This window comes from Halyomorpha halys, unplaced genomic scaffold (genome assembly GCF_000696795.3).
Source record: "Halyomorpha halys isolate HHAL.00 unplaced genomic scaffold, Hhal_1.1 Scaffold689.1, whole genome shotgun sequence".
NCBI lineage: Eukaryota > Metazoa > Arthropoda > Insecta > Hemiptera > Pentatomidae > Halyomorpha > Halyomorpha halys.
Window position 1 is genome coordinate 97,516 of NW_027113663.1, and position 13,248 is coordinate 110,763.

At 29.6% G+C, this 13,248-nt stretch overlaps 1 protein-coding gene across 1 annotated transcript in view; it reads right to left on the minus strand.

Moving 5' to 3' along the window:
* Positions 1–13,248, minus strand: part of LOC106685390 (glycoprotein 3-alpha-L-fucosyltransferase A) — an 88,317-nt gene extending 75,069 nt beyond the window's left edge. Inside the window, exon 1 of the mRNA XM_067051060.1 lies at positions 13,195–13,248. Within this exon, the coding sequence (XP_066907161.1) occupies positions 13,195–13,248 (54 nt within the window). The remainder of the gene's footprint in view (positions 1–13,194) is intronic.

Below are 13,248 nucleotides of genomic sequence, written 5' to 3' on the forward strand. Positions count from 1 at the left end.
GAGAGAGAGAGAGAGAGAGAGAGAGAGAGAGAGAGAGAGAGAGAGAGATTATATATACAATTCTCTTCTTCTTCCCCCTATGGTGACCAGCCCTATTGAGAGGCGAGTTCATTCCCTTTTTTCTTCCAGACATCCCTGTCCCTAGCAGCTCTCCTGCCATCCTCTTGAACATATCGCTCCATCTTTTCTTTTGACTTCCTCTTTTTCTTTGAATGTCGTATGAAGTCCATTGTGTGGCAATTTTTGACCATCTGTCATCTTAGCATCGAAGGAGATGCCCAGCCCATTTCCATTTGTTCAATCAGAAGTAATTATATATAGTTTTCATTAAAATAACTAAAAATTGAGGTGAAATAACTGACTTTTTTTCCACTTGGGTTTTGGTACTATAAAAATTAGTTATATTTTTTCTCCTTTATAATCGATTAGGTTCTTTGGAATATTTTTTCCTGGCGAAGTTTTTTCTTTTTCATTTGCTGTTTGTATTTTATGACAAGGAAAGGTTTTTTTAATATTAATTTTGTTAATGATATTTTATAGTGTAATGTAATATTTTTACAACTCTTGCTCCATAGTACGCCAGTTGATTTTATTGTTTCACTGTAAAACTTCATACTTCCAGCGTGGAAAAAAAATTGTTTATGTAATTCTCCATGAACTAATCTTATTTGGCAAAACAGTAACGCGTTTAAATCAAGGCATTGATTCTTTGCAAAGTTTGAATAAAACATTGTCTTATTAATTGCAATGGCAATGAGATTCGAATTCATTATTTTCTTTTATTTTAGCTACTATGTTATGTAATAATTACTTAATCACAGTTTTCTATAGACTTATTATAATGATTATCAAATTATGCATTAACGTGAAACCTCGAAACATGAGCTGGTTGAATTGAGGAAGGAAATATATTTTATATCTACAGCTCACATTGGTTGTATTTTCAGGATTATTAATTTATTTAAAATCATTGTAAATGTCATATACAATACAGCTACGTGGTTCATGGTGAGGTAATAGAGGAAGTGCTAGATGAATCTGACTGTCGTATTTCCGTTCAATGCTGTTGTTAGGCTGGCCTAATTATCACGTTAACATTGCTATGTCTTGTAAAAATTATTAAGTATGTCTTGAAAAAGTATAAACATGTTATCTGCATAGTTTGTGATTATGATTATATATTATACTAAATCATATTATATACCTTATATGTTATAATTAGGGATAGGATTTTTATGTTTTCACATATTTTTACCTGACCATGATATCTTCGATTCCTTACTAACTTAAGATGTTTCAAGACTTTTCTGGCCAAAAGAAGCCATTTTTATTTCACAAATTTTTAAATATTTGGCCTTTTTTACATATTTTGTTGTAAATCGCATATTTTCTGAAATATTCGTTATGTTTTACATATTTTTAGGTATTTTGTCCTGAATCACGTATTTCCTTAAATTATTTGTTCAATTGTAAATACATTTTTCGCAGCAACTACGTAAAATTCGAGAGAACGCAAGAAACTTAAAGGTGAAATTTATCATAAATAGTGCGTAAAAATTCTATATCTTCATCTTTGATCACAAATTAAAAGCAGTGGCAATAATAAATTTTCACACAAAATTAAAAGCAGTGGCAATAATAAATTTTCACACAAAATTGCATCGAGAATTTCTCAGAATCAATTAAAAAGAGCAAGGGTCTTATCCCTATGGCATTTCCCTAGAATTTGTTTGTTTACTCCTCAATCCACTTCTCTGTTTCCCCATGTCTTCCCATGGTCATGGTCCTTTCTCATCTTGGTCTTGTTTCACTACCCTAGTTTAATTACAATTACTAATTAATGTCTTGTTATTAAACAGTAATATATTCTCTAAGTACATTTTTTTGTACATATTTCAACATAATTTCTTTAAAATATTATTCATATAACATATAATAAATACATATTTATGTAACTTTTTTTAAGTTATAAAATTGCTAATTAATTAGTAATTTATATTATTGAATAATACATAATTTATAAACACATATTTTTAAAAATATTTGACAATTTATTAGTACATATTTATGTATATATTTCAGATTTTTTTGCACATAAAAATCCTATTCCTAGTTATAATTATTCTAGCCAGCGATTAAGAATTTTTTAAAGATTAAGATTGCTTCTTAACCAATGCTGAATTTTATTAAACAATTGAAGCCTTATTAGTTTTGTATTATCACCTCTAGGACGTGTCCTAACAAGGGTTGGGCTAAATGTATTTTAAAATAAAGTTTATTAATATTTTCTGTGATTTGGGAATAGCAGAAATGAGATTACTAGTAATATTAAATGTAATTGGCCATTGTAACTACTTGATGAACCACTTTAATTGTAGTTTTAATCCGCAGTACGATTTCTCATTAATTGCAATTACTAATTACAGTAAAGTTAATTATAATTACATTTTGCCCAACCATGGATATGAATTATTTTGTTATAGCCTACAAGTTAATTAAAAATTATATACTACCAATAATAGCTCAAAATATTTTTTTTTAATAAAAGGAATGATTCGAAGTGACTTTCGCCCTGTCTTCGAGTCTGAAAGCTCTGATGAAGCCCTGCAACGTAAGGCGAAACGTTGGTTCGATATAAATAGTTTAATTACTATTTGAGTTTATATTTAACCGCATCCGGACCATCTTCCGTTTATTATTATACGCGGTCAATAAGCGATCTCCCAATTTTTTTATTGTTATGAAATAATATTTATTTTTATTAGTTGTAACAACGGTACTATAATAAATATAAACATTTTTAAAATATGTTTTTTAGTTTTATTTCGAACTGTAGCTATTAATTTAAAAATAATGAGTTTTCACCGTCAATCAATCCCTTATATCATTCATAATCTATCCTGCACGAGCGTAGGTAATTACCTAATCGATATTACTTTTTCCTTCACGTTCGGGAAAGAAAGCAGATTTCTCTTGGTCTCCATTCAGTGAATATTAAGATTTTTCAGAGTTGGAAATCTTTTTAATATTCTTCTTTTAAATAAATACTACGGTATTCATCTTACTATATGTATTTTTATTGTGGTTTATTGGTTTTTAAATTTAGCGCTTAAGTAGAGAAAATCGGTATTCAGTTCAACACCGAAATAAGAACTTGCAAAATTTTTTTTTCAGGATTATTTCTTAATAATAAATTCTTGCCTCTATCGGTAAATTTATTAAACATGTTTTATATTTGTATTTACTTGTATGATTCACAACTGTTTTTAATTGTACTACTCCTTTCTAAAATTGTATAACCGTAATTTACGTGTATTCTGTACTTCAGATTACATGGGGATCTGATGAATATTACACATTTATCACTAAAATATTTTTTATACAATACTAGGGGGGGGGGAGGTTACCCCCTGTCCGCTTGTAAAAGTTCCAAGTTATATTGTCATTAATTTTTTAAAAATATATTTCAATTTTACGGGGTTCATGTTCAAAAAACTTGTTCAAAATAAAAATAATCTCTAGCCTAATATATATCGCTGTATTTACGAGGACTTTATTGTATTGCTCCAATTAGAAAATAAAATAATTTTGTTTCTAATTATGGTTATAAAATAGTGTGTGATAAAGGATAGCTACCATGTATATCGTACGACTCATCGTTATTCCTATTTGGGTTAGGTAGCCTTCTTCATTGAAATGTACGTATCTTTCCGCTCTTTGCCTTCACCGCGAACGTTGGGATTGTGTTGAGTAAGCCTGTATTAGTTCCGCACTTTTATTCTTTACTATAGAATATCTCCCGGTGGCCACAGACCCCCACCTCAACGCTAATGAAATGTATATCCTCTTGTTTGCTTTCAAGAATATGAGAAACAAAGGCCATTTTCCCATAAAAAAAAGTGCCAGAAAAATTAAAAAGAAGGTAAAGGACGATATTTTCCTATTGCGAGTTATATAAGATTTTTTGTTTTTAATTATGAACAATCTTATGATTTTTAATTATATGGAAATGAATGTGCCTGTTATAGGATAATAAAGGTCTAAAATAATTTTATTCTTGGGTATCTATATTAACTGTAATAAGTAAAAATAAACTGAAAACAAAACACTAGATATTTTATAAATGATTTTAGTTTTACTTGAGAAATATTCTGATTTACAGATAAATATTTTAATTGCAAGAAGATAGTTGACCGTATGAAGTAGATTGTAAGAAGATAGTCTGAGTGGCGGTCAATAAAGGTATCAAATAGTAGAAAAACTATTTAATGTTAACCAACGTTTCGCCCCACATTGCAGGACTTCGTCAGGACTTCATTGACCGCCACTTGGACTATCTTCCTACTATCTACTTCATACGGTCAACTATCTTTTTCCAATATGAATCAACATATAAATAAATAGTTAAAATTAACAACTTTTATTTTCGCCGATTTTGTATTTTTTAATAACATGTTTCATCAGCTTTTTATTGGTATCTTAACATACTGTAAATTTTTAAACATTGGTTTGTTAATTAATTGTATCAGTAAATAACAAATAATAAAGTATCTTATAAAATATGAAGAAGATGGTCAGGGTTGCGGTCAAAAAAGAACAATATAGTTTTCAACTATTATAACTATAAACAGCTGACAGCCTGTTTAACCTATCGTCTTGAACACCCCTCATGAAGCACTACATCTTCTTCATATTTTATAATATATGGTCAACTTTATGTATATATAATAAAATATCTTGTGTCTCCACACACAAGATTTTCCTAACCTAGTTTGGATAATCCTGGATAGGTTTCCTAACCTGGTAACTAGTTTGGATGCAAACTCTAATTTCAAAACTTGCAAGCTGTATCTTCGCTTATATTTAACAAATATAATACAATTACAAAGATCTTTGTATGCAATTTATTATGTTTCAAATCATCCAAAATTTTCCGTATAATTTTTGAGTTAGTGGGAAAACTAATGGAAAAGTGAACAATTTTCCATAGAAACGTTTTAATTGTCCAAGCATTTTAAAATCCCTAAAGAGTTCATATTGTATCTTAGTAATGATTTTTTTTTCTGCAGGGATTTTAATTACCTTTTAAATGTCACCTATAAAAATATGCATATTAACAATTATGTATGCAGTGCAGATGTATGCTTGGAACGGTACAGCTTGTTAAAATCGATTTGTCGGAAATGCTTGATATAGTTGTATATTCTACACATTTTTGTGATTTCTGAAATAACGCTCTAACTTGATTAAACTCGGTAAATCAAAGTTCAATTTAATGCTCTTTAATACCAGATAGGTCTTATCCTCATTGATATAGTTTGATAGGACTTAAATGCTTAATTTTAAAAATAGCTTCTTCTGATGTACCTTTGATTTTTTTTCGAAATAATCTCGCATGTTATCTCACCATCTTGCATTTTTATTATTAATAAAAATGGATAAATAATCTCTTTTACCAAAACAAGAATACCTATATAGACGTATTACGTAGCGTAAAAATTAATTCTATGGATGTTATTTTTTTTTTGTTTCTTTTCTTCTTCAATTGCACGTTTATTATTATTAATTCTTAGATATATTATTTATTGTTACTAATTTACTATAATAATTATTATTTTTTTTCGCGGCACTAAATCATCTCATAATTAATTCTATTAAGCAAATCTAATTGTTGGAATAATTATGGAAGGTCCACCAAGTAGATCTGGTAAAGAGGAAATATAAAAAAAGTTTCAATAAGATCGTGGTTTTTTCTTTACATTATTGAACTTTGAGAAAGTGAAAGAGAATAATTATAACTTATTTGTAATTTGTACCAGGTGGTGATGGTAGCAGCCTGAAGACGCGCCCTCCTGCCAATCCATAGATTGCAAGTTCGAGCCCGGCCATACCCGGGATTTTTTCGAGCAAAATAATTATACAATATTCACTCACAATCTCTCCCGGACATTTGTTAGGCCCGTTAGCCAATGGGTGGCACTCGCAAAAATAGGCGTGTGGGAGACGAACCCACCCTATGAAAACAACGTCAGAAAACGCGCGATGTATTTCTTTCTTAAGTACATCGCGCGAGGCCTTGACCTCCACAGTCTGTCGCGCCAATGAAAAAAAAAACCAGGTGGTGATATTAAAAACTTCTAATAGAATCACATAAATATTCAATTAGTGTATTGCCAGTTAATTATTTCAAAGTACAGTCGTTAAGAATAATTCCCTATTCCAGTTCCAACTTCTTATTCTTAAGTGTCTCTTGGTACGTATTGTACAATATCTGCATGTAGGTTCATTGTAGTCATTTTATAAAGCTAAATTCGTATAACTCGATATTATGAAGTCAACCCTGTTCCCTGGTATGCAGCCAGTTCATCGGCTAAAATACGAGCCGGAAAATAACTGCCCGGTAAAATTCTTAGCGTGTGCTTGGGTTCACTGTTTTTTTTTTTGTCGGGTACGATACATTGCTGTTATGGCATTGAAATATCACTTATTTATTTATTGCAATTACATTTATTTAATAAAAAAGTCTTTTTTTAAAAAAGGAAGTTGTACATCTATAATAATACTTCATAAAAAAGTATGTTTATGGATATTAGTGTAATTGATTTTTACAAGATTTAGTTATTTCTATGTTTTTTTATACCATTTTGCTTGGCCTTTAATGAAAGCAGCTTGCAGAAACGTTATGGGCTGAACAGACAATTTATGTTCCTCCATCAGAACATGGCAAAAAAAGTACGAAAAGTGTTTGTCTGGAAAGTGCTTAATCGCTTCAGTTACATTTTGTTTTATAATATGGTAAAACAAAAAAAAAAAAAAAAATCGAGACTGCGTTATTTCCAAATCCCCAATATAGTGAGCCGTGCCATATCCTGGTTCCGCTGTAGTTAAATAATGACAGTAATATATTTTATTTCATATTGAATGTTTTTGTTTAATTTATATATAAATAGTATTCTATATAAAACCCTTAATAGATTTCTTCAAAAATACACTGAGTATGGCAGAGATTTTTTTCATAGATTTATTTTATTGAAACTTTGTAATTTTTACTATTCTTGATATCGTTGTGATTTCATTTAATTTTTGTAGCCTGTGAAACTCATTTTTGAAAATGTTATGTTATCACTAAGTAATTATTTGTTTTGTAAAAAATAATTATTTAAATTTTATAATCATAAACACTCAAATGACTGTGATTGGAGATAAAAAAAAAGGGCGTTGGAAACTAAATAAACAGCGCTGTCTTATCTATTTCTTATGTTCCGCCCCTTAAGAAAATCTTTAAGAATGGCTCTAAACCCTTTACGATGGTACTAAAATCACATTGCAATCGGCCGCCTCTGGGCGCTCACCTAAACACGTTTCGATGTCAAGTGATTGATTAGCGATGAGGTTAGTGATAAATGGAACACTCCGGCCAAATCACCCCGTCTAGATAAATACTTCATGTATTAATATCAATGAATAATACCATACCATGTCGATAAATAAATAAAGGAAATATGTTTACTTTGTCTCGTTTATTATTTATATCGTTTGTCTTTTTATCATTTAATGGAACATAAACGTAAGGCTGTAAACGATTCCTGTAAATTAAATTGATTTGATAATTATAAAAATATCTAAATGAACGATCTGAATGTTTCAGGGAGAGAAATTAATAAATTAGACAGTAATGACTAAATTGTGTTGGAAAGTTGTTCTAACTGGGATATTAATATGTTCTATATTAATGGGGATATTAATTGCCCACTCCCCACCTAGAAGAGAAAAAAATATTAATTTAATAATTTTTTTTTTCAGGAAAATACTAATTGTAATAACTAACAAAGCACTGCGACAATTATATATAATTTTCTTAATTTTTTTTTCGCCCTTACCGTGCGAAAATGTCGCAACCTGATTGACAATGGCTTGTCCCCTTCTATTTTCGATCTTAGTATGCCCTCCGTAAATTTATATGATTTTTTCCTGTCATTCTATTGGAAAAGGAAGAACATCTTCACATATTACAATTTTTTTCTCCAACGTGACTATTGTCAAATTGATACATTAAAAGACGTTGTGATTATTTTTAACAGTTGAGCTAAATGTATATCGGAAGAACCTGGTATCGTGACATCTTCTAATTCAAAGTGAAGCTAAATGCAGGACAATAGATTATAGTCACCCTCGATCGGAGACAAACGTAAAACATCAAGAATTGAATGTGTAAATAAGCTGTCGGTTTAATATGATTTGATAGTGGTTTATAGAAAAATTATGAATGAGTGTCATTCCATTGTCAGTTCTTTATTAAAGGAATCCACGCCTCGGTGAACAGATTACGAAATGACAATAAAAACTTTATGCTAAGATTTGACCTTCATCAGTGTATTAATAAGAAATATTGAGAATTTGAAATTTTAAGAATTGGCCAGGGAGGGAGGGGTGTATCGATCATTTACTGGAGCCGTAAACCTCGACTCTAATTATTGTAATTCGAATTGATTTGGAAGTTTCAGTCGTTTTTCCTATGATCGTTTCAGTCTTTTTTGTGAATAACATTGTAGTTGCTCATGCAGATAAAAACCAGGTATGGACCCATGATGCAGGGATAACTGGAATACTATTAAAGGGTACTACCGGACAGAGTTTCATATTGTTATAGCGATAAGTAAAGATCATTCAGTGAGATTTACTTTACTCCTCCATTTTTTATCTTTGTAGACTTTGGACTTTTTTAGATCTATGTAGAGGGCAAAAAAAAACTTAAAATATTTCTTATGTGCATTTTATAGCAAATTCGATATGATTGATAATTACTCTCTTCCACTTTTTCAAAGTTCAATAATGTGAAGAAGAAACCAGAGTCTTATTGAAACTTTTTTTTATATTTCTTTTTTACCAGATCTGCTTGGTGGACCTTACATAATAATTCCAACAATTAGATTTATTTACTAGATTAATTATGAAATGAAAAAAAAATTGAATTTGAAATTTAACAGTACAATTATGTTCAAATTATTTGTATAATAATTGAATTTCAATTTTATAACAATTATAATGTTCCTTTATCAATGATTTAAAAAATAAAAAAAACTTTTTTTTAAGGGCGGGGGTAATATGAGGAAAATCTTTCGAAAACCCATTAAAAATTCTTATTTCGACAACGGATTGAGATAGGTAGCTGAGGTTGATGGCGTTGAACTGTATTTTAGTAATCTATTCCTCTTTCAATCTTTATTTTTGGAAATCTGTAGATTGCAAAACCTAGCCTAGTTTGGACATAAATATTCTTTTTTTTTTTGTTTCATTCATTCTTGAGCTACAAATTTATTTTTATTATTTGTTAAAAATATTATTTTTTTTTTACTAATTAAAATTATTCGATAGTAATAAATTGTATTTCGTGGTATTCCTGTTTTGCAGGACATTAATGTCTTTGTAGATTTGGACTTTGGCTACGAGCAAAGTCCTAGGCAAGGAGGTAAATAGACAAAAACCATTAGCGATATCTGCTTTATTTTTCAGATCTCTGCAGAGGTCATAACTATTTCTAAGTTCTATTTATGAGAAGAAAAAAACTTCAAATATTTCTCATGCGCATTTAATTCGGATTAATTCGGATTTTTGAGTGATCAAAGCGGGGTATGATGGTATCTATAATGAATAATTAGAATTTCCAATTGTCTACAACAGACAAATTTTATAGTTATCGTATAATTTTGGGTAAGGAATTAGCTTCATGTTTTGCCATGGACCGGCACTTGGTCTCAGGAACACACATTATTTTCCCCCAACCATTCGAAGGGTCCCTGGCGCCCATTTTATTTAGGCCGAGTTCACCCCAGGAAGATCTCCCCTTCCAAGTGTCAACTCATGCCTGAAAGAAGAGAAAATAAACCATTTGTCTCTTTCTGGCTCGGACATTGTACTATGATTAAACTAACCGCTCAATATCGTGCTGGAAAAACTCAAACTGATGTTTTGGACAAACTAAGAAAATATTGTTGGTAAAAAAAATACTTTTAGTAATTTAAAAAAGATATTGCGATCTTGGCGGAAAATATTATTTTAGACTCCCTGGGGATCATGCACCATCACCTGCATGGGAATTAGCTCGGAGATTATTCTTTGTTTTATTTATTTATTTTAATATGTTGACCTCTCTATTTGTGTATTTTAACGTATTTATTCATTAAATTATTTTATTTTATTAGTACTATTGTTTTTTTTTTTTTAAACTTATTTATCCATTCAAGTGTTTCCTATAACCGGTTTTTTATTATATTATCCTTTTAATCTATGTGTTAGTCTTATTCTCGTAAAATGTATCTATTTATTTGTTTTTGGTAAACTGATCTACTGCTGTGACTATGAATGATGCTCTGATCTCACATTGCCGTCTAATATTGAATTTGTTTAGCGGGTCACTGAAGAGGATCTAGGAGGGTGAATTCCGGAGAGCGAATTTGTTGATCGGGTGAATTAAAAAATTGTGAAAGGGTGAAATTGGAGGAGATGGAAAAATAGGAATAAATTGAAACATTTACAAATGTTTCAATTTATTCCTATTTTTGTTGTACAGACCGAAATTGAATGTAAAAGGAAACTGTAGGGGGGAAAAAATTGTTTATTATATCTTATTATTGTATCTCTTTTTTTCTAATCATACCATGTATGTGTAATTTATATATCTCCGATTACGGATTGATAAGTATGCTGTGTGAGATAGCAACCTGATGTATTTAGACAGCATAGATAAATAAAGTATTTCTCTCTCTCTCAATACCATTCCTAGGATTTTCTGCAATATAGTTTTTACTATAAAATCACATAGTGAGGAGTCAACCAGGATCATTCAGGATCGTTATGTTCCTATAAATTTCACCCATTACTGATACAAGAACAAAACTCGATAAAAAACGATTTTGCAATTACATTAAACTTTACCTATAACCATAACGGTAGTGATCAAGTGTTCTGGGGGAGGAAGAGACTCTGTCACCAAAAAAATTGTTAATACAAGACAAATATATACATTACATTATTTATTAGGAGCGCTCCTATTGATAAGAACATTACAATCCAGAAAAAAAATATTGGTATACAGAATTGAATACTTAGTATTCCCTTATGGTTTATTTCCGTGAATATTTTAATATTTATAAAACATTGAAATTCTATCATTTTTTTTTTTAAATAAAAGAAACATCTTAGGATTATAGTTTATTCATACAAATTTAATGCTAATTATTTTGATTTTCAGAAATTTGACTGGTAAAATAATATTTTTTTCTTAATTAGTATTTATTTTTCCACTTATTTTTTTCAAGGAGGCAATCCTCTCCCCCCCCCTGTTTATCTACACCCACACAATGACTCTGTTATAATTTTTTTTTTCTAACAATATTTAGAGTAATTTTAATACTGAATAAATCAGTCTTCCAGTTGTTAAGGATAACTAAAGAAAAAAAATATATATATATTTATTTAAGTCATATATTTTTGGGCTATCTCGTTTTAGCTAAAATTGTTATATTATTAAAAATTATATATGTAGAATAATGTTGATACTTTTATAGTGATTTTAGATATAGATTTAAAAATGGACGGTGATTCGGAAACGTCATCAAATTGATGATAAAGGGGTGGCAGAAGTTTTAAGGGTATTTTTATTTCCCGGAAATTGTTATATATAGAGATATAACCCTTAGAAAAAATTAATTATTGTAAAAATCATTTTATGGCACTAAGGGAGCTCCAAAGCATATATGAGAGGTTCACTTTCGAAAGTCAATTTATCAAATTTTGGAAAGTTATCATTTAATTATTTAATTATGGAAACATTTCATGTAGGTAAGTTAAATATGTATTGAAAATATTACTTTGTAATACTTTTTTTAGCAGGAAAAAAATTTAATTTTAAAACAAACTGAATAAGTTTTTGGTATACAATTCTAATTTGTAAAAAAAAAAAAATTACTTCTGAGATTAGGTGTAATATAAATCGGATTTATATTACTATTTTAGATGTTTAGAAAATATATAAATTTCTCTTATCTATTTATAATTGAGAGCTATTATTTTTATTGTTTTGGCAATGTTAGCATAACATGACAGTTTATTTGTGTTTCTTAAGAATTAAAAAAATTAAACCATGCAATTCTAAAGTTGTTACATACACTTAATGTCTAACGATATGATTTACGGCTAGCTGTAATGTGTTAAAAATTGTTCTTCTATAGAGTTTTGTTGTTTCTATACCTCGTAAGGAGTTGGAGGGAACTTGAGCACTCGTGTAATTAAAGTTATAGTTAGAAAACAGTAAAAACTTCGTATATAGCCGTAGAGAGAGCTGAGTAGATTTACGAGAACTTTTGTTTCAACAGGCTTGGACCTCCTCCAACTCCTATCATATCATTATCTTTATGCCATGTTTTATTCCGATAACCGGATTTATTTCAGTGGAATAATCTATTAATAAACTGATTTTTTTAAATCCATTTGAATTTATTTTTTCAATCGCGTATGGAACGATATTCATTTTAGTTTTTTTCTGAAAAATTAAATATATATTTTGTTTTAGAAATAATAAATGTTAAAGAATTGAAAGATCGTAAGTGACTAGGAATTTTTATGGCAGAAAATATTATCCTAAATGTCCATTCTTCTAATTTAAATTGTAAAGTAGTGGTATTAATTGTTTTTTTATAGGCTGTAATGACTTGTGCAAATTGAATAAAACGAAAAAAATAGTTTAGTTGTTTGTTGTCATTTTGCTAGTTCTATTGCAGGAGAAAACTATGAAACATGCTCGATAAGTACGTTTTTATTGGGAATTTTCATTCAAAATCACTCTTAAATCGCTGATAATGTTTTAACCGGCAAATTGGCATTAAGTTGAATATAGTTCTTCTTCGTTAACAACAGTGTTTTTTGATCTTTTAGTCAGTGAACTACTTGAAATATCAAAAGAATAAGCAAGTGATACGGAAATGTAAGTTAAATCTTGGAGTTTAAGCAATATTTCTACTAAGGCGAAATGCCTACATCTAGAGATGATTCAGCGCGTCAATGTTTTTACATGGAAACGACCTTCTTGACAAAGGACACACTGTCGTATATCATGTTGTGTTAATTATTTATAATATCATATATAACAGTGATAAAATGATATGAGATAATATTTACTGTAGTGTACTCACTTACCTGCCTCTTGTGCCTGGTCCTAGGCTGCTCTGAAAATCCATATCCCGGGAACAT